The sequence below is a fragment of the Martes martes genome (assembly GCF_963455335.1).
Source record: "Martes martes genome assembly, chromosome: 1".
NCBI lineage: Eukaryota > Metazoa > Chordata > Mammalia > Carnivora > Mustelidae > Martes > Martes martes.
Genome location: NC_137888.1, coordinates 15224667 through 15246611, shown reverse-complemented (window position 1 = coordinate 15246611; position 21945 = coordinate 15224667). Strand labels below are relative to the sequence as shown.

The following is a 21945-nucleotide window of genomic DNA, read 5'->3' as shown; positions in this document are numbered from 1 at the left end:
GGTGGCTCAGTGGGTTGGGACCTCTGCCTTCGGCTTGGGTCATGATCCCAGGGTCCTGGGATAGGGTCCTGGGATCGGCCCCCACTTTCTGCTCTGCAGGGAGCCTGCTTCCCTTCCTCTCTCTCTGCCTGTCTCTCTGCCTACTTGTGATCTCTGTCTCAAAAAAAAAAAAAAACAAAACTTTCAAAAAAAAAAAGCTAATAGATTTTTTCATTTCATTACCACCAGTATTGCCTTACATTATTTTTTAGTTTTCAATGTGAACATGTGTTAAACACTATCTTTACCTATGCATGACTGATTAATTCATGAACACCAGTGTTTCAAATATCACATGATATAAACCCATTGATAGCTCCATTTTTGCGCTGGAAACCCGATTCTTGTGTTTAAATTTTAAGAATCTGTTTCCTCAAGCAAACACTTTAATTTTATTCAATGAATGCTGGTGGTCATATGTCCTCTCTTATTTTGCAGGGTTATAAGAAGGTAAGAGAGAGTCACCCTTAGGGAAGACCTTGGGATGCGACACACACACAAACACAAAAACACAAGTGACAAGCAGTGACAGTGTTCTATATTGTACAGAACAACATGTCATTACCTATAGCTATACTTTTTTGGGGGGGTATAAAACCAAGTATCTCTTTTTTTTTTAAGGATTTTATTTATTTATTTGACAGAGACAGACAGAGAAGGAATATAAGCAGGGGGAGTGGGAGAGGGGGAAGCAGGCTTACTGCTGAGCAAGGCGCCCGATGTGGGGCTCGATCCTAGGACCCTGGGATCAAGACCTGAGCCAAAGGCAGATACTTAACAACTGAGCCACCCAGGCTCCCCTAAACCTAAATATCTTAATACTCTTCTTCATCAGAATTCGTGTTGGGATGGGAACGATATGTATTTTAAAAATGCTCTGATGAGTTTCTTTGGCTGGGATAAACGTCAAATGCCTTCCAACGACAGTGCATCCTGCTGCCAGGGGTACTTTGTTTTGTCTAATGACATTTAGGGTTTGCAGTGAATGACTGTAGACATAAAGGGATGAGAAACTTTAAGTTCCCTGGGGAGAAATTTGGGAAGGAGGGAGCATTAGGTTGCATATGAAGTGAGCCTCAGATAGTGAATCCTTGCCACAATTCTTAGAAGTGAATCTTTGCAGCAATTCTTAGAAGATGAGTTGGGGGGATCTGGGTGGCTCAGTGGGTTAAGCCTCTGCCTTCAGCTCAGGTCATGATCTCAGGGTCCTGGGATCGAGCCCCCCATCCAGCTCTCTGCTCAGCAGGGAAACTGCTTTCCTCTGTCTCTCTGCCTACTTGTGATCTCTCTCATTCTGTCAAATAAATAAATAAAATCTTAAAAAAAAAAAAGAAGATGAGTAGGGATAGCAGAAAGCTCTAAAGACAATTTTCTTTTTTTTGCATGAAATTTTTAAATTTGTGGTGGAAACACATAGCACATTTTCTTGGTGATTTTTAAGTGTACAGTTGAGTAATGTTAAATCTATTCACATTATTGTACAACTAACTTCCAGAACATTTTCATCTTGGAAAACTGAAACTCTATACCCACTAAATAGCTCTTCATTTCCATTTCCCTCCCAGCCCCCGGCATCTAATGAAATGACTTTACAATGTTGTGGTGGGCTATGCAATGTAACTTCCTTCCTTGCTTAAGAAAACCTACTCTATTGCTCTTTAATGCTTTCATACAAATTGGGAGAACTGAAAGTGGTGCTGAGTTACATGCCAGGTTGGGTGAAGACAGAGCTTGTGGGAGCCGGAGGCTTGAAGTGACACCTGGCATCCTTTTATTCCCTGAAATGCTGAACACTAAGTATTTTCGGCTTTTCCTTTTTAAATTGGCACTACTTTTTAATTGTGGGAAATCTTGAAAATAGTGTTATGTGTAAGTAGCATGATCATCCTGCTAAGAGCATATGAGGATACTGAATCTATTCTGAAATTCTCCTTATCCTCATATAACCTTAGCAGCACGATCACACTACCTATACGTAATATCTTCAAATTTCCCACAATTAAGAAGTGTCAGTAAATCAGAACAGACAAAAAAAATTCCCACTAATAAAAAGGATTGCAAGGTAGAAAGCTAAGGCGGGGAAAAGACCACTCTCTTCTTCAGAAAATTATATGTGTAAGTGTATATTCTCTTCTTAAGAGAATTATATATGTGAACTTAAGAAAATTATATATGTAACTTTATGACATAGTGTTGTATGTACACACACAGACACACATATATGGAACTTTCAGTTTTCCCCCTTGATCATAGCAGCCAAGGGCATTTCTTCCTGCACATGGCTACATTCATTTATTTCCTCTTAAGGACATGAACCCTTTGCACAGAATCCTAGAATCTTTTGGCTGTCACATAGGTGACCTTGCTGATTTTGTGACTCAGGGACCTACAAGTGGTGGCAAGTTACAGAATGAGCTGAATATAGTCTACGTAGTGTTTGTAAGGACAGGAAATAGGATGCGAAGAGTCTTAGGGCCTTCAAGTGAGGACAGAGAACACAGATGATTTAATAGCAACTTGGCTAGGGTGCCCGGAGTAAATTGTTTTCATTCTCCTTACTGTTATACCTGGTAATCTGCCAGGGTAACAGGTGAAAATTGATGAGGGGGTGGTGATTTCTAGGACATAGACCAGAGGAGCCAGGAGTTCTGAATTCCTTTGGCAAGAGCTTTGTTTCATGGGGTACATTATACTGTAATATTACTGGGCAATACTTTTCAATTTATTTCTATAAAGAGAGATGATAATGGTTCCAACAGGCTGAGTTTATGTTGTAAATGTGTTCATGGGGCAGAAGGGAAAGATGCTCCATAATGCAATTGTTATTAGATTTTCCATGAATTTGGATATGAGATGTTCTACATGGAGGTAAATTCCATGCAAATCTATTTCAAATTTTATTCCCTTTAGAAGACCTCTAATCAGAGGCCTCATGATAAATAAGAGGGGTCATCTTATCTGTTGATCAGACTTTATAGGATTTTATAGAACTTCATAGAATTTCTATTACATCCTGGGTGGGGTTGCTGAATACAATACCCAAAGAAATCTTTGTCCTCAAAGAATATAAAGGGAGGAGAAAGCAGGAAGAAACGTATCACTTCCTAATTTCTGAATATAAAATTAGTGAAAATATGACCTAGTCAGACATATACTTAGATATATAGACTATAACAAGAAAAGAATTCAATCAGAGAGCCCACTCAACAATGAAATTGTTATTTCTGAAAGGTATATGCCATTTTCTGTGAATTATTGACTAGGGTGATTAAAACACTCTTGAAAAGACGATTAGCTAGTGTTTCTTAAGGTAATGTTTTTAATAATGTGTTCCTAAGTAAAAATTAGAATTACAAACTTAAGGAAATCTAGTTCTTTAAAAAATAACTTCCGGAAAGGAGTAGGATTTTCCACATGTTAAGGGTTTAAAGGCTTTCCCTCCTGGCCTTTGTGCTCCTTGTGGATGAGAGAGGAAAAAAAGGCGAAAATCCACATTCTCTTTGGCCTCACATGTGACAAGCATTGTTTCACTTGAGGTTTGGTCTTTCATGGGGTTGTTAATCCTTTATTTCCAGCCCAGCATCATTTCTTCAGTTTGTTTGCATCTCTCAGAAGAGAGCCTTTCTCTTAGGGCTACTCCGTTCTCCAAGATGAGACGATGCGTCTGGGCCACAGGTGTAGAAAGCAAGAGAGAATTAAAGCAGACCGCTGAAATATTTCTCCGCCACTGCCCTTCTCTCTAAAGCGGAGTTTAAGATTTCTGGGGAGAAGTAGAGAATTATTAGAAGACCTATTTTTACTCCAGTGCATGGCCAATAATGAGCAAGTCCTGGGCCTCCCTGTTCCGGCTCAGGCCTGAGAAAGCCCATGAATGACACCGGAAGATGAATGGGTGGGAAATGTCCACTCACCTCCCTATTTTCAGTCTAGTAGAATCAGGCAAACTCTGTCCAGTGTTGACCAACAATGCTATTCTTACACACACACACACACACACACACACACACACACAGTCCCTCTAAAGGACATCAGTGGAGCAAAATCATTGATAATATATTCTGATGCGAAGAAATGGACTGACTTCTTCTTCTTGTTGTTTGTGAAGCCTCTGCCGCCTTGTCATGACTCCGCGGAATCCATGCAGGTGTTCAAACAGCACTGCCAAATAGCGGAAGAATACAATGAGGTCAAAAAGGAAATCGCTCTCCTTGAGGAAAGGAAGTGAGTACTGCCCCCGTGAACGCTCTTGCCTCTGAGAACTGTCTCCCGGGTCATGGACCTGGGGGAGGCAGGGAAGGAACGGGCTGAGCGTGAGGGTGAGAGGGAGGCATGCGGGCAAGTGATACTCTGTGGGTCAGAGGTTCCTAGGCCTCTTCTGTGTATATCATGTTTGATGATAGAAAAGATCCAAATGGGACTGCTGAAGACAAAATGCTTTACTTTATGGAGTACTGAGAAGAACAGTAGGAAGACTTCTGACCCGAAACTTAAATTTTTAAAAAAATTTTTAAAAAAATTTTTTTAATTTTTTCATACAGAAACTTAAATTTCTAATAAGCATTTTTAGTTCAGGAAATTAAAAATACCAGAATACCACCCAGAGTCACACTATGCTCCCTGTGCATGTGCCCAAAGGCGCCAGAGCACTTTGGCTTGGAGTGAATTTTGATAATGCTTAATGGTGGAGTTCCCACTTCAAGTCAAGTAAGGAAGCCTGTGGGACAGATCTTTGGAATAATGTAAATGTATTAGTCGACTAACTGCATTTTATAGTCCAGTAGCCCGAGGAGGTTTGTTTGTTTGTTTTAATCTGATAGCTTCCATTACCATTCCAGTTCTGCTGTAGGGAATTAAAGAGTCCTAATAATTAAATTAATTAAAGCATTCTAATTTTAATCACACGTAGCTTTTTCTTGCAGAATTTTCCTCCTTTTAATTGCACTCGGTTCTACCAGTGTCTACCCCAGTGATCCCCATTCTTTCATGCTTTCAAAGCCTCAGACATCTTTCCACCCTAGCACTGTTTAGCCCATCCTTACGTACTTATTAGTGAGATCTTTTGACTAATACTTGCATCTCCTACTACATGGTAACTGCTAAGTGCTTTTAATCCCTGAACGCAGGGAGAGCCAGGTGATGCTCACCATCGTATTTCTGAAGCCAAGCACAGTACGTGGGATGCAGATGCTGAATCATGTTTTGCTGAGCGCCTGACACGTAATCAAAACATGTTTTGATTCTTTAACTTTCTACTTTTTGCCCACTTTCTCTTCCTGAAGTGATACGTGGTATTTAATACGTGCATTTATTACCTTGTTTTTAAATCAAAGCAAGTGAAATATGCTTTGAGAAATTTATAAAATTCTTGGGACTCTTTTAAGACCCTCCCTGAGCTCCCCTCCCCCATCTGCCTCCCCCAGAATGGTGGTTGGACAGAATAACATGGTGGGGAGTGGTATGGGTTGTAGGGTTAGACCTTGCACTCACTCTAAGAATTCTCGGTTAACAAACTTTTTCTTACTTCCTTTCTGTGTTGTGCTTCTAACATAAAATCATCCCTGGACTTATGGCTAAAGGGATGAAAAGATGTTTATGAGGAGATCAGAAAAACACAACTTCCCCTCATTTATCTGAGACTTTGGTTTTGATCTGAGAGTTCTCATAAATTGGTTGGAAAGCTCGGATTGCACATTTGCACACAATCTGAGTCCTAAAAAAGCCTCTTAAAGGAGCTGAAGAAGCTTATTAATAATACCCATGGGGAAGTTAAAGGAGGGCTTGTATAATCAGTAGCCTATAAATGTATCTCCTCGTGTGTGTGTGAGTGTGTGTGTGTGTGTGTGAACTGTGCTGTTTAGACAGAAAAAACAGGTAATCATGTATCTATTTGTAAACTCTTCAGATTGAAAGTATTGGAGGTCTTGGCCTATTTCAATTAATCCATGGGTGGCCTTTTTTTTTTTTTTTTTTGCAATGTCAAATTTACCCACTAAATTGTATGTTTCATAAGTTTATATTTTTGTGTGTTTCATTAAAAACTAGGATAAGATGTACTGATGACTCATATGGTCTTTTATTGAAAACATATCCTTGCTGTTTCTGCATAACTAATCTTATGTTTCCCCTAAGCCTGTTTGAACTTTGGACTTTTCTTGAAACTATGATGTTATCTCCCTCCCCTCCCCCCCACTTTCTTCTTAAATAATTGGCTAGATGTACAGCAAAGGCCAAATTCTTTTGTTATCTTTTTTCCTTTCTTTCTTGTTTTTTTTTTTTTTTTTTTTAATAAAGTCTCTCAAATTCTTTTTTCTCCATTCCTGATTCTGCTATTTGGGATTAGGACCTATGCCTATGGTTTCACATTGCTGGAAGAGGACACCAAGTTCTTGGCCTGGCTTGGAAGCTCTAGCTCAGGATGGCCTTAGCACCCCTGTGGAATGTTCTACCTCATCCTTAGTCTTCAGCTATGTTGGCCTATTCACTCTTCCTGCTTCTGTGCTCTGGCTCACACAACAAGTTCTAGGTCTGGAGCACTGGGTCCTTCCTTTTTACCTGCCCAAATGCCACCCTCAAGGAGATCTTAGCAAATATCCCTGCCCAACCAGTGCACAGGGTTCATCTCTCTTACTGGGTGAAAGAAAATACACTGGAATGATTCTTTTTTTCTTTTTTAAGATTTAATATTTATTTATTTGAGAGAGAGAGAGAGAGCAGGCGTGTGCAAGTGAGCTGGGGGAGGGGCAGAAGGAGAAGGAGAGAGAATCTTTCTGGAAGACTCCACACTGAGCACAGAAGCCAGGATGGGTCTAGACCTCATGACCCTGAGGTCATAACCTGAGCCAAAATCTATAGCTAGAAGCCCAACTAGTCTGAGCCACCCTAGAGCCCCTGGAATGATTTCTGGGGCCTATTTGTGGGCTGGTGTTATCAGTAGTTATCTATTTAACTTTATGTCCTGACTTTCTGCCTGTGCAGAATTCCCTACAAACATGGTCACCTTTTAACATCTCTTTGTGTCCCAACCACCGAGCAGGGACAGGTGCATAGGGTCAAACATTAGTGAGGGTGATTTCGAGTGACTAATTATAAGACATGGTAATACCCTCTATGTATACAAACACTGTAACAGATGTGTCATTTGTAATTTGTATGGTCCATATTTAAAATACAGAGTCGATATCAGCAATAAGGAATTGCTAAGATAAATTGTTAAAATAGGAAGTATGGTATGTCTTTTATTTAATAAATAAATAAGACTGGTTCTCCAGGGGTTCTTGGTGATCACTGTTTTCATGAACACTTAACTGAAGCAGAAATTCGTTACATAACAGATATTTTCCTGGACATTCTTTGTGTTCAAGCAAGATAAATTAGGTCAAATGGATCTGAACCAATTCATTAGCTCTCTATGTTTTGATGATTTGGATATGAATTTCTTTCCCTCATTTCATAAATTGTGGGCAATTATGTTGTCTCTGGTGATTGGCTAGCATGAGCTAGACCAAGGAGAGATGCTAACTCAGGTATTTTAAAGAGTTTTTCTTTGGTGGAACCATGTGGGGACAGGTGAAGCTGAACTTCTCTCTCATCTCCAGAGGGGGTCACCCTGGATCAAGTTTGGGAGACTACAGAGGCGAGAGAAGAGTTGATTATAACTATTATTTTAAATCATGTCTATTAGATAGATAAAGAGAGTCAAACATTTTCTAGGACTATAAACTCCACATGCAGTGAATTTAATTTAAAGAATCACTTCTGGCTTATTTGATGTATGAAAAGCTTGTTCTTACTTTTATTGGATTTTTTTTTCCTTCTCAATTGAAAAAAAATGACGATTTTATTGCAGGCTTTAAAAACTTACCAAGAATTCTGACATCTCTCCAGAATTCCTACTATTATTTCTGCCTCTTCTTAGGCCTTTTGAATGTGAACCAATAGTTTTATAAAATTGCATATATAATAAAATGGAATGTGTACATGCTTTTCTCAATAAATATTGTAAACTTTTAAAATATAACAGTTTTTTTGTAGATGTAATAGGAAAAAGTGAGAGGTAGACATTTTATGACTTCTGAAATTTATCACCAATATTTTGACAGCAAGTTAAAGTATATGATTAAGCTACAATTAGATCTACAACCAGATTTACAATTAGTAAAGGTGGCTTTGCTCCAGATAGGGTATTTTATCTTGTTCAGAGGAGAAACCATTTGTCTTCTGTATATGTGAAATGTGTGCCAGATGCTGGGGTGTTTAAAAGATTGACTTAGAATGTCAGAAAGAGAGATAAACTCTTAGAGAAGTCAGGATGAAAAATGTTACATAATTAAAGATAAGTCTGGTTTTCGGTATGTTCCCAGAATTGTGCTGCCACCCTCACAGTTTTAGAGCATTTTCATCACCCAGGAAACAAACCTTGAGCCCCTTTCCACTCCCCCGCTCCAAGCCACTGGTCTACACCCATCTACCTTCTCTCTATGGATTTGTCTATTCTGGATATGTCATATAAATGGAGTCATACAATATCCGATCTTTTTTGACTGGCTTCTTTCACTTGGCATGATGTTTTCAAGGTTCATCTACGTTGTAGTATGTAGCATACCTTTCATGGCTGGGTACTCAAAATCCCATTGTACGGGCAGTCTGTATTTTATTTATCCACCCATCAGTTGATGGACACTTGGAGTGTTTGCCCTTTGGTTAAATAGGAACATCTGAGTACAAGTTTTTGTGTGGAGGTATGTTTTCAGTTCACGTGGGTATGTGCCCCAGACTAGAATGGCTGGGTCACATGATAACTCAATGGGTAATCTTTGGAGGAACTGTCAGACTGTTTCTAAAGTGGCTACACCATTTTATAGTCCCACCAGAAATGTAGGAAGGTTCTGATTTCTCCATACCTTTGCTGACTCTTATTACGTCTCTTTGGTTATAGCCAGGCTAGTGGGCGCAGAATGACGTCCCATTTTGGTTTTGACTGATGCTTCCCTGATAGCTGAACTTTGTTGAGCATCCTTTCATGGGCTTTTTGGCAATTTTTATGTCTTCTTGGAGAAATGTGCATTCAGATTCTTTGCCCATTTTCCAGTTGGGTTATTTCTCTTTTGATTATGGAATTGAAAAAACTGTTATATAATTTTTTGTGGGTTCAGGCAAAACATTAGAAAAGGATTTTCATATGGGGATAACATAAAAATATCAGACCTATATCTTTAGATCTCTTTTTTAAAAAGATTTATTTACTTACTTCAGAGAGAGAGAGAGAGAGCGAGAGAGAGAGCGCACACATGAATGGAGAGGGGCTGGTGCAGCGGAAGAAGGAGACAAGCAGATTCCCCACTCAGTGGGAATCCTGACACAGGGCTCAATCCTGGGACCATGAGATCATGACCTGAGCTGAAACCAAGAGTCTGACACTTAACTGAGTCACCCAGGACCCCCTATCTTCAGATCTTTTAAAAATATCATAAAACGGTGATTGAAAGAGCAACATCTCATTGAGGGAACATATCAGGAAGGGGAAAAGGGAGCATATGTGATTGGTAACAGCATTGTCTAAAAATAGCCCTGTTATGATTTGTTTTCAGTCATGACATTTAATTTGTTCTGAATTTTCCAATAATGATAGATTTTTATGTTTAAGCGGAAACATTTCTTTCTTTAGGACATTCCTGATGGTAGAGATTTTTAAGCTGTGTTCTGGGGAACATTTCAAAGATTGGGGAGAGAGCAGGCATCATGCAGGAACTGTCTAAAGACCAACCAGAGAAAGTCCTATCTGGTCGGTTTTATTTGCTTCACTTCAGGGTGAAATTTTCCTTGAAAAATGGTATCACAGCTAGAAAACATTGAAAACCAAATTTCACTTTTATATTCCAAGCATTTAAAAAAAATTCTTTAAAAAAATTTACACAGCCCCCAGAAGTTAGCAAATTTATTGTCATAAAGCAATAGTTGATGGAGATACTTCTCCAGAAGTGTTTGCAGTGTAACCCCATCACGCAGTACCAGCGTATGCCCTAGTCATAATGATTTGGGCCTTTTACGCCACCTAATTATCTGATGTTCAGTCTTCAGCCTAGAATCTCATTCCTCAGTATCTCTCCTTTTAATCTCTGCCTGGAACCATAATAAAAGAGACAGAATATTTACCACTTCTCAGTGGGAGTACTTTTAAGTAGATCTCCCTGGCTAAGGAAAGAGGCTCCAATCTTTTGGGGGAATAGAATGAGGAAACTTTTGCCTTTCATCCATTCCTATTCCAGGATTAACTCTCTCTCTCTTTTTTTTAAAAGATCTTATTTATTTATTTGACAGAGAGAGAGGGAGAGAGAACAAGCAGGGGGAGCAGTAGGCAGAGGGAGGGAGAAGCAGGCTCCCGCTGAGCAAGGAGCTTGGTGTGGGCTTTGATCCCAGGACTCTGGGATCATGACCAGAGCTGACGGCACTTAATCAACTGAGCCACCCAGGCATCCCTCCAGGATTAACTGTTTGGGGGTTGATCAATAGGGGGAAATCTCCATTTCCTTTGGGGTCGAGGTTCTTAACTAGACCAATTCCTCAGTCCCCAACCCCTGGTTATTGGCAATGTCTGGACACATTTTTGGTTGTAATGATCAGGGGTGGGGAAAGATGCTACCGGCATTTAGTGAATTGAGGCCAAAGATGATGCTAAACCTTCTGTGATGCCAGTGAATAGAGCAGCCTCCAAGAACAAAGAGTTTTCAGGCCCAAAAGATTAATTGTGCCAAGAGAAACTCTAGAGCAAATCTCACTTCTTCCTGCAAGAAGTGTTGCCCTTTGGCTCCCAAATGATGTAATACATTTATTTCTTATGCATTATTCATTTGTAGGGCTTCAATTACCACAGTCTAGACTGTGCTTTGCAATTCCATTTCAATACCATCGATTGTTCCCCCACCCACATAGAAGGAAGGTAGATTTTCACATCCTTTTTTGCCATCTTGAGGCATCTGCTTCTTCTTTCCTGTGTATCAATGCTTGTACTAGAACACACATCTTTTAAGAACCACCAATAGTGCAGTCTAAATCACTATTTAGAATAAAATTCTCCCCATGATGAAGGTAGTATTTTATCACGTTATTATCCAGAACTCTTTAGCTCATTATGGCAAAAACATCTTAGATTTTGTCTTTTCCAAATACAAGTCTTAGTCATGTTTGAAAGTCCCAAGAACGATGGTAGTGGTCTTGCCAGAAATAGGTGAATTCATGTTTTAATTTTGGAGTTAGTTTCCACAAAGTTTCAAAGTTCTCTTCACTTGCACTTTCCCTTCCTCCATTTGTTGTAGCAAAAAAAACAAAACAAACAAACAAACAAACAAATAAACAAAAACTTTTCCAGGCATACGGTGTAGGATGGGGATGGCAGATGATCTGTGATGGACCCAAGTCAAGGCCTTTCCATTGTTGAAGTACATCATGTTGGAAACTATATTATAGGTTCTTGATTTCAGAAATAGGATTCCAGGGGGCACCTGGGTGGCTCAGTGGGTTAAGCCCCTGCCTTCAGCTCAGGTCATGATCCCAGGGTCCTGGGATCGAGCCCCATATTGGGCTCTCTGTTCAGCAGGGAGCCTGCTTCCTCCTCTCTTTGCCTGCGTCTCTGCCTGCTTGTGATCTCGCTCTCTCTGTCAAATAAATAAATAATATCTTAAAAAAAAAAAGAAAGATTCCTGTAATGATGGTCTCCTACCCCCTTATCACATTACACTGAAGGGAGTGCTAGAAATGATAAACACACAATCAAAGGCAGGGCCACATTATAGATAGGCCAAATATAGATATTGATTTGTTCCTCAGATCATCTGTTTATAAGATTGTCTCCATAGCTTGATGTGCCAGGTTTAATTATGATTTGCTAATGAATGAACATAAACATATCTATATAGATATGTCTTGGACAGAAGACAACATACATTTTGACAGTATTCATTGAATATGTGTATGTTTGCTTATCAGATACATCAAACTAATTTACAAACCTATCATTTGAGTCCTCTTGATTCCAGTAAGGAAGAAATTATTATTGACATTCTCCAACGCAAGAAAACTGAACTAGACCATCATGATCATTCCTTTTAGTTGCAAATTCTGTGATTTTGTGATTTATCTTTTCTTACCAGTTAAAACTAATAACAGATGTCCGGAGGAGTTTTAAGCAAGGTCAGATACAGAACCACAACCATCGCTATTGTTATACCTGGTACTCCCAATTTCCAGACCATGATTTGAAAGCAAAACTCTATTTCGATGTGAATTATTTGTGTGACACAGTTCATTTGAGTTTTAAGTCTTATTAATTTCTCTAGGACAGTTACATAAGGAACTTTACTAATACTTAATTATTGACATTTCCTGCTTAAACTATGCTTAGAGGCAAAGAGCCATAAACATTTAATGAGAAGGATACGTTTGATTTTTGGCTCTTTCTTATGAGTTAGGTGACTTTTTCCAATAAGTTAAGCACTGTGCATTCCCATTTCCTTGTCTTTAAAATACACGTGATTTGTCTCTGAGGTATCTTACTCTTTAATTATTCATTCACCAAGTATTTATTAAGAGCCTTTATGTTCTAAATACCATGGAAAATTCAAAGATCAATAAGAAACCTGTGTATTTATATAGCAGTGTTCTAGCTTATCTTCCCTTTGTCCCCTTTGGGCACTTTCTTTCCAATGCCTAGTTTTGTTCAGTGGTCATCAAAGTCGGTGCACAAGGCAGTGCAGGGGGTGAAGGACGAATATACAAGAACTTCAACTGTGATTTGTGTTTTGTCCGTTTCCTGGGTAACTTTTTATTTTGATACTTTCAAACTTACAGCAAAGTTGCAAAAATGATATAAAGAACTCCCATATATCCTTTGCTGGATTCACTAATTATTCAAAGCTTCCCCAGTTGTACTTTATTATATAGTCAACATTGCATACTACTGGTGTTCTCTCTCTCCCTCTTTCAGTGAGATGAGATATTTATCTGTCTGCAATCTATCTATCTAATCATGCCCCATTGCTCTAAATGCTTTAGTACTTCAGTATTTTCTAAGAATAAGGACATTCTCTCATTAACCATAGTACCACAATTACAAAGTAAGAATTTCAGCATTGATGCATTACTACTACTTGATCCATGTTTAAATTGCATCAATTTCTGAACAATGTCCTTCACAGCAATTTTTTTCCAGTCCAGAATTGTACATTGCACTTAGTTGTCATTTTTCTTTAGTTTCCTTAAATATGGAACAGTTCAGGCTAGCAATTTGAAGACTACAGGCTAGCAATTTTGTAAAAATTTCCATCAATTTGAGGTTGTCTAGTGTATGCATTTTTGGCAAGAATACCAGAAAAAGGATGTGTCCTTGGTGCCGGCGGTGCCTTATTTATCTCCTTACTGGTGAGGTCAAGGTTGGTCATTTGGTTAAGGCAGTCTTCCAGGTTTCTTATGCTTTTACCTACAGAGAAGGAAATCTGACACATGTTTATAGGCAAAGAATTTGGTTAGATCTAGTTCAGGATTAATTAACTCACATAAGGGGAGTGGACCTGTTTTGGGTCGTCATGTTTGATGAATCTAAACATAGACTGGGAATCTTCAGCTCCTTATTATGTGTATTTATATCAACGAATTATTTACACGCAATTACTGAGAACTGAATTTGTTTAAGAACTTATCACTACAAGTTCCTTCCGATAATCTTAGCCTACCTCCTGAATTCTAGAGTCAGGCCGGCATGAAACGTAGATACGTTGTTTGTTAAATAGGGCTGCACAATACACACAAGCAGTAGGGAAGGAGATGGAAAATAATATTTGCAGGAAGGAGTTGGATTCTTTAGTTCAAAGAAGCTTAATAAAGATTTATTAAGCTCTGAAGTAGAAAACAAAGGAAGACAGTATTTGAATTTGGAAGACAAAGACAAGGTAAGAGACAAACTATAGTTCTACCCACAGGACAATAGATCCCATCTTAAATAATAAACTGACTTTTGGGTTTTTTCTGCCCTAAACTAATTGCAATTTTTATGATCTGTTACATTCTTTTAAAAAAAATCACTTTTGTTTTGACCATTGAAGGACTCACTGAGCTTTTTTGGTCTCTATTCAGTATTTTGGAGGTGTCTGTTTGAGGTTCTAGAGTAAAATAAAGTGGCTAAAACTCATGAAGCTGGAAAAGCTAAAAGGAAGTCTCCCGGAAGCCAGTAGAGATGGTGAAATTCAGGAAAGCCAAAGGAAGCGTTCTGCTTCCATTACGCTGTCACTGCACCCTTTAATTTGCTTGCATTAAATCTTGTGCTCTTTTCCTCACCGATCCCCCTGACCCTTCAGAAAGGAGCTCATCGCCAAGCTGGATCAGGCAGAAAAGGAGAAGGTGGATGCCGCTCAGCTGGCTCGGGAATTCGAGGTGCTGATGGAGGAGAACCGGACGTTAAAGTTGGCTCAGTCCCAATGTGTGGAACAGCTGGAGAAACTTAGAATACAGTATCAGAAGAGACAGGGCTCGTCCTAACTTTGAATGTTTCAGTGTGAGCATAGAAGGTTGGTGACTGTTGTGTGCTGGCCAAAAGATTTTTATTTTCAAGGGCTAGTGTGTAAAATTTTATTGTTCCTTTTTATTACCCACGTGGCAAACGTCTATAATGAATTTAATGCTTGCCAGATCGAGTTTGACAGAAGGGATATTTTATTTGAAATAAGATGATTAAAGCAAACCTATTGCCATAATATGTTTTCAGAGATCAATTATTCAATTCCAAAGATTTTTTTTTTTCTTCTTTAGGAAGATGTGATCACCCTGTACATCAGGGTACAAAATGAAGGAAAATAGAATATTGACTGACTCGACTAAGAATCCTGAACAGAATTGAGCCATGAAACAAACTAGTGAGAGGCTTGCCACAGGTTCATATACGTGTATCTTTAAACTTCACATCTTGACTATTTCAACTGTGCTCGGACCTGAAGTCAGAAATGTCTGCACACATATTTATGTTCACCAGAGTTAGGTTTAATCCCTCAATGATTGATTGTACTAAGAAAAAATGGTTGCGTATCATAAAAGCTTTCTCATGAAAATATTAGCAGGAAGCCTGTTTGTGCCAAAAACATATGTGCCAGTGCTAACTTGCTGTTGGAATAAAATGCTGATAAGGCTGCATTTCTTTCATACCATGTTACCAACCAGTAAACATCTCTGCCTTTGCTTGTGTGTGTTCTGGGGGCATGGGGGGGGGGATGGAAAAGTATGGTTTGGACATGACTTTGGTGAGTTCCCATGAAAACATCAGCAAAACTGTAGCTATGACTTTGTTTTGGATTTGAGGAGATATTTTGGATCAGTAATAACAAGTAGGATATATGAATAAATTCAGGATTAAAATGATTTTTCCCTTGTTCCACCTATCACCGTCTTTCCCCAACCTGATCTCTTTGTTTTATGTCCATTTCTATTCATGTAACTTCTTTTTCATTAAACATGAATCAAAATTGTCAGTCTGTGTTTTGTCTCTTTCTGAGCTTCTCTTAGGCTGAAAATTAGTTGGGTTTGGTTACCCGGAGTCAGGCTGTGTTCTTAGTTGTATCTGAATGTGTGAAATAAGCAGTGAAGTCCCTTTTCTTGGAAAGACTGTGGTTTCTCACAGAAATCATTCAGAGTTCTAATATTTAATATGATGCATTAGTATCTTAAGGTATTTTCCAGAAAACATAGAAGAGAATAGTTGATTATGCCAGTATGATGGCTTAGAAGAGACCAGCTGTTATGGGGCAGGGCAAGATTTTACCCTGGGGGGACATGTGGCAAAGTCTAGGGGCATTTTGTTGTTGTTGTTGTCATGACCAGGTTAAAGAGTTGCTACTGGTGTCTAGAGACTAGAGGTCAGTGATGCAAGGACAACACCCCAACTACAGAGAATCATCTGTCCCAATGCACCAATGATGACAAATTTGATACACCCAGGACACAGCCTAGTCACTGGGAAGCACATTGCGGGGTCACAAGTTTCTTGCCATGTGCTGCAGAGTCCATGACGTCCTTCAATCTCCTGACTCTCAATTTCCTCATTTGTAAAATACAGCTTTTAGATAGATCTCAAAGTTTTTAATGTTACATGTGCCTATTCACCCTGAAGCTGGTTTAACATTTGACCAAAAATGAAAGTCTCTATTATCCTGGTAGAACCTTCTTTTTTAGTAACCCCAAGGCTCATAGATACTAATACAAAGGAGGGATTGTCCACTAAGTTTCTATAAATCCAGGATTATTGGACTGGGAGGATGAAGAGTATGTTACCAACATTTACACACAAGAATTCGTTTTTGGTCACTGCCCGTCTGAAGATAGTTACATCTATTTGCAGAATTCAAGCAGTCATGGCCCTTTATAGATAATGGGAGGAACAGGGAAATGTAGTTCCAAAATATCTTTGCTCTATCAGAATGAAAATAATTTTGTTTGTCAAAATGTTTGAACACTACTGGTAATATATCAAGGAGACACTGAATAAATAGTTTTCATGTCTGTGCCAGTCTCAGCCTGAAAATTTATTATGTGCTTCCAAAAGGTATCTATTCATGACTCAAAAGTAAGAATTTCCCTAGGTGTATGTGTGTTATTCATTGAAAATATGAAAACATCATCTACTTTTTTTTTTAAGATTTTATTTATTTATTTGACAGAGATCACAAGTAGGCAGAGAGGCAGGCAAAGAGAGAGGAGGAAGCAGGCTCCATGCTGAGCATAGAGTCCAATGTGGGGCTCGATCCCAGGACCCTGGGATCACGACCTGAGCCGAAGGCAGAGGCTTTAACCCACTGAGCCACCCAGACGCCCCCATCATCTACTTTTGAAGCATTACCAGAGCAGTCCAAAGGTAAAATATTTTACATTGTCAGTCCCATCTATTTCTTCATTTGACAAATTTCCCCCAATCTTACTTACTGCTGCATATTACTGATATAACTCAGAATCATTTAAGGATTTTCTATCTTCAAATACATCTACTGTATTCTTGCTACTAGCAATAATGAAAATGTTACAGAACGTTAAAAATGAGCACAGAGGTCCTATTAATATTAAGGTGAAAATACTTGCATTGGAGCTAGAATTAAAGGAAAATGTAACCTGTATTACATCCTGCAATGGCTCTATGAAAGATTCGCTCTTTGTAGGTCCTTTAGTTTATGTAGATGTGAAAAGAACATGGTTCTGTGTGGCTAGAAGTCAAATCTCTCATCATTGGTACGGGCAGAACATGTTGCTCTATCTCATTCTGGTACTGGGCTGGAATGTATCATTAGGTCAGTACAAATAAGGAAATAAAAACCATCTGGAATTCAAATTCAATTCAACAAAAGTTTATTATGCACTTTCCTGGTGCAGGGCAGAGGAACTACAATAGAGGATGTAAGAATGAGTGATATAGTCCCAGCCTTCGATGTGCTTCCAATTTAGTAACAGAAATAGCACACACATTCTAGTTCCTGGAACACACGAATAAACACAAATGCAATAAGATAAATGGGGTTTACAGTAGGCACTCAAAGAAGAAAGGAATGGCATAAGCAGAAGGACAGTGGTTGGGGAGCACAGAGCGAAGGCCACACATTTGGGGGCAGTAAGTAGTCTTCTTGTAGAGTGTGTATGGGGGGTCGTGGAAAATTAAGTTGGGCAATGCCACTGGGCTCTGGTTGTGGGGGGAGTTTGGACAAAAATGTTTTGAAATGCGGAAGGCTTAACGTTATTCATGTGGTTGCTGATGGGATGGGTCACACAAAACAGATACCAGAAGTGTGAGGAATTGTCAGGAGGGCAGTAGAAAGGAGGCAGCAAGAAGGAGAATGGTGGGAATGGAAGTGGAGTCCCAGTCTGGGAGGGATGGAGGGATGTGAGAAGCAGAACCAGGGTGGCCCGGGGGGTTTGCATATGTAATTGAAACAAAGAAGATGAGAAGTAACATTTAATGAGCCCCAGTCTGTGCCAGATGGTGCTAGGTGCTTTATATAGGCTGTATTGTTTAATTCTTGCAATAGCCTGAGAGTGAGCTAGAATTAACCCCAATATCCAAAACCAGTGACTGATATTAGAGAATTTGTCCAGAGTTCCTAACACAGGGATTGAAATACAAAGGTTCATTCCTTTATCATTTAATTCATTCTTTTAACGATTTCCTGAATGCTGTACTTTGCCAGGCATTCCGGAAGGTGCCAGGGACCCAACAGTGAACAAGAGAAACATGGGTCCTGTTCTCAAGATACCCTTGGTCTAGTAAGGGAGGTAGACATTTACCCAAAAGTAGTCTTGGGTTAGTCTTAAAATATATCCAAAAATCCCTTCCAAATGTAGAGCTAAATTTCCCTGCCCTTCAGTGTGAGCTGGACTTGAAGACTTGTTTCTAACAAACAGAATGGAGGAGTAGCAGTATGTGACTTCTAAAACGAGGTTATAAAAGACCTCTGGCTTCCTTCTCCTGCTTTCTTGGATCACTTGCTCTGGGATGAGCCAGATTCCATGTTCTGAAGATATTCAAGCAGGTCCTGGAGAGGCCCACATGATAAGGAGAACTGAGGCCACACTAGTGAACTTGGAAGCAGACCCTCCAGCTCCAGGCAGGACTTCAAATGACTATAGCTGGGCCGACATCATCTTTTTTCTCTCTTTCTTTCCTTTTTTTTTTTTTTTTTTTTTAAGGGAGGAAAGTGGGAAGGGGGAGAGGGAGAGAGAGAATCTTAAGCAGTCTCCACACCCAGTGTGGAGTCCAGTGAGGGTCTCCATCTCACAATCCTGAGATCACAATCTGAGCTGAAATCAAGAGTCAGATGCTTAATGGATTGAGCCACCCAGGCACCCCCTGGCTGACATCTTGATGCAATGTAACGAGACTCTGAGCCAGACCCACCCAACCAGGCTGCTCCTGGATCCTGATTAGCAGGAACCAATAGATAATAAATGTTTGTTGTATGAAGCCGCTAAATTTCAAGGGGATTTGTTATGCAGCAATAGATAACAGATATACCATAGAAATGAGGTAAGTAAATGCCAAGCAGAAAAGAAACATACTTTATGAATGCACATATGAAAGAGAATCTAACTGAGATAAGGGGTCTAGAATGATTTCCTAAAGGTGATAAGTACTGAGCTAAGATCTGGTGGATGAATAAGAGCTTAAGACACAAGTGGAGGCAGGTGGAGGAAGGCATCTAGACAGTATGAAAACGTGCAAAGTCCCTGTGGCATGTTCAAAGCCTTGAAGGAAGACCAATGTGGCTGATTATGAAGATGTTGGGAGAGTGTGATTTGAGATGAGGTTGTAGAATAAAGCAGAAACTTGAAGATCACATTAAAAATTTTGGCCTTAATCCCCAAAGCATTAGGAAGCCATTGAATTTTAAGCACAGGGGGTACCATGTGAACACATTATTTTCTACAGTGACATGTTTTAAGAGTTTTTCTTTTTTAAGTTACCTTACCTTCCGTTGTTGGGAATGCTATAGAGGGTATTTATACTGTATGTATTTGGCTAGCTGGCCAGAAAGTCTGAAGATAGGGTTAGTTATACAGGTTATTGCATACATTTTACTTGATAAGTCATTTCAATGAATATTTTTCTCCTTAGAGAATAATAAACCCTCAGTAGTATCGTGTGTCCTGACAGAATAAAAGACAGACTGAGTCTACCTTCACAGTCACAGTCACCATTAATGTATTTAATTTGGTGACACTAATAATTCTGCTTTTCAATGAATATTTCTAACCCCCACCTTTTAAAAAATGTTTAGTAAGTGTTCCAAAGTTTCCAAGCCTAGAATGGGCAAGAGAATACTCTGAAGCGATTCGAACTTCTAAGACAATGTTTTTACCCATCTTGCTATTTTAAAGAACCATAACAATCAGAGCTGAGAGTGAAATTAAATCACACGTGAACATAGAAACTCGAAATGCACATAGTCCGAGATGAAATAACCATGAAGCTGATAGCATGAACCATTAAGATTCATTGAATCAATGAATCAATGATTCATTGAACCATTCAAGATTCCTTGAATACCCTTCCAGTTCTGACTGTCCATATTATATCATAGGGAGAATATATTATTTCTCACGGTTACCAACAAATGCTCCCTCAAAGAGAAATGTCTTATATTCAAAAAGGTTTTAAGTTACAGTGTTAAAATCATATGTTTCATTTTGCTCTTGGAAACCTTGAAAACATTCCTTCCTAGTCAGTCCTTGTGTGTGGGTGGCTTTTGCAAGTGTAGATAATATGATAATGATGGGGAGGCGATGGCCTGAGTCACACAAGCCAGAACACACAGTTGTTTCCTCTGGAGTTTGTCTTTTAAAAACTCATTATTGGCTGCTTTTGGACTAAGGCGTTCAGGACGAGAATTCTGAGCGGAAGGACCGAGCCAGTGTGAATAAAGGAGGAACCAAGTTTTTCAGCAGTGGAATGAGAGGAAGAATTCGCATTTGCAATTGGCTTCTCTGAACCAATTTTGTCTGTCACTGAACATGTCTGGGCAGTGGCTGTTCTCTCAGATCTGAGTCTTGGAAAGGGAAAGATAAAGAGATAGCAGGACAAGGTAAAATTATGTGTGAAAGAGACTGTCCTCCCCGTCCCTCCCCCCAGCTTCTTGTCTGCTCATTTCTCAAAAATGGAGTAAATACTGAACATGCTGACTTTCCCCATCATTCCTGTAAATAAGGATATGACTCACAAGCCCTGCAATCTTTAGAATGCCATAGATACTATGGTGATTTGATAATTTAAAAATAGCTGGGAAAAAGCAAGAAATCGGCCATGGGTAAGTTGGGATGGTTTCTTTCTTTCTTTTTTTTTTTCCCCCCACTTTTGTTTTTGTTTTTCGTCTAACTTTGCAATTGTGTCAAGCCCCAAGTATCCTGACAACATCTGGTTTCCCAATCAAATTTTAGGGTTTTCTGGGAACTAACACGGCAAACACAGTGGTCAGGTCCCAGGCAAGAAGCAAGACTCAAGACTTTCCAGGAGTCACTGTGGTCTACAGGCAAATCTCTATCTGATTATACGTTCTTCTTTTCATAGACAGAGATGAGTGTTGCGGCATTTTAATACACTGACCTGCACCCCCAAACTGTTGCATGACCATTGCAACATTATAAATACAGATATTTAGGGTGCTAATTATAATAATAGTGGTTGAAATAGCAGAAACTATAAAAACCTACTGATTGGGGTGTCTGGGTGGCTCAGTTGTTAAAGGTCTGCCTTCAGCTCAGGTCAAGATCCCAGTGTCCTGGGATTGAGCCCGTATTGGTCTCCCTGCTGGGCAGGAAGCCTGCTTCTCCCTCGCCCACTCCCCCTGCTTGTGTTCCCTCTCTTGCTGTGCCTCTCTCTGTCAAATAAATAAAATCTTTAAAAAAAAACACAAAAAACCCCTACTGATTGGCATTCACTGATTTTTAGCTAGCTGATCCAGAAATGGGAAGTAAGGAACCTCTTTATTAGTGGTGCTAAAACCCCCAAAGCGAGACTTTCTGCAAACCTCATTTCAGTTTGAGATTTAGGACTAAGGTACAGGTGAGGAATTTCTGTATCCCCCACATCTCAGTCTTACTTTGTATAGTCAGTGTCCTGGTAGGGAACAGAAGCACATTCGAAAGGGGCCAATAGAAGAGACCTAATGAAGGGAATATTTACAAAGCTGGGGGAGAGTTAAGGGAAACTGGGAGGGTTGGTGAAACCCTGGGGACTGGCAGCCTCGGGAAAGTCTCTCTAAAGCTTTCGAAGATGAAGGGGGGAGGATTAGGACCTGGCAGAGGCTGTGTCTGGAGGGGAGGTTTCTCTCCATCACATCCTCAAGAACTAGTGCTTTGGTGGGGACTGGAGGCCACAGGGCTCCCAGGGCTTAG

The 21945-nt window shown here is 39.6% G+C and overlaps 1 protein-coding gene across 5 annotated transcripts in view; it reads left to right on the top strand.

Moving 5' to 3' along the window:
• MAP3K7CL (MAP3K7 C-terminal like) overlaps positions 1-15547 on the top strand; it is a 38076-nt gene extending 22529 nt beyond the window's left edge. For 3 of the 5 annotated variants that reach the window (XM_080817523.1, XM_080817521.1, XM_080817524.1), the window contains 3 exons: positions 4145-4260; positions 14385-14594; positions 14836-15547. In XM_080817523.1, the coding sequence (XP_080673649.1) occupies positions 4145-4260; positions 14385-14565 (297 nt within the window). In that variant the 3' untranslated portion in view covers positions 14566-14594; positions 14836-15547. Of the gene's footprint in view, positions 1-4144; positions 4261-14384 lie in introns of all 5 variants that reach the window. The other 2 variants (XM_080817520.1, XM_080817522.1) reach the window with 1 other exon arrangement.
• The last annotated feature ends 6398 nt before the right edge of the window (positions 15548-21945 follow it).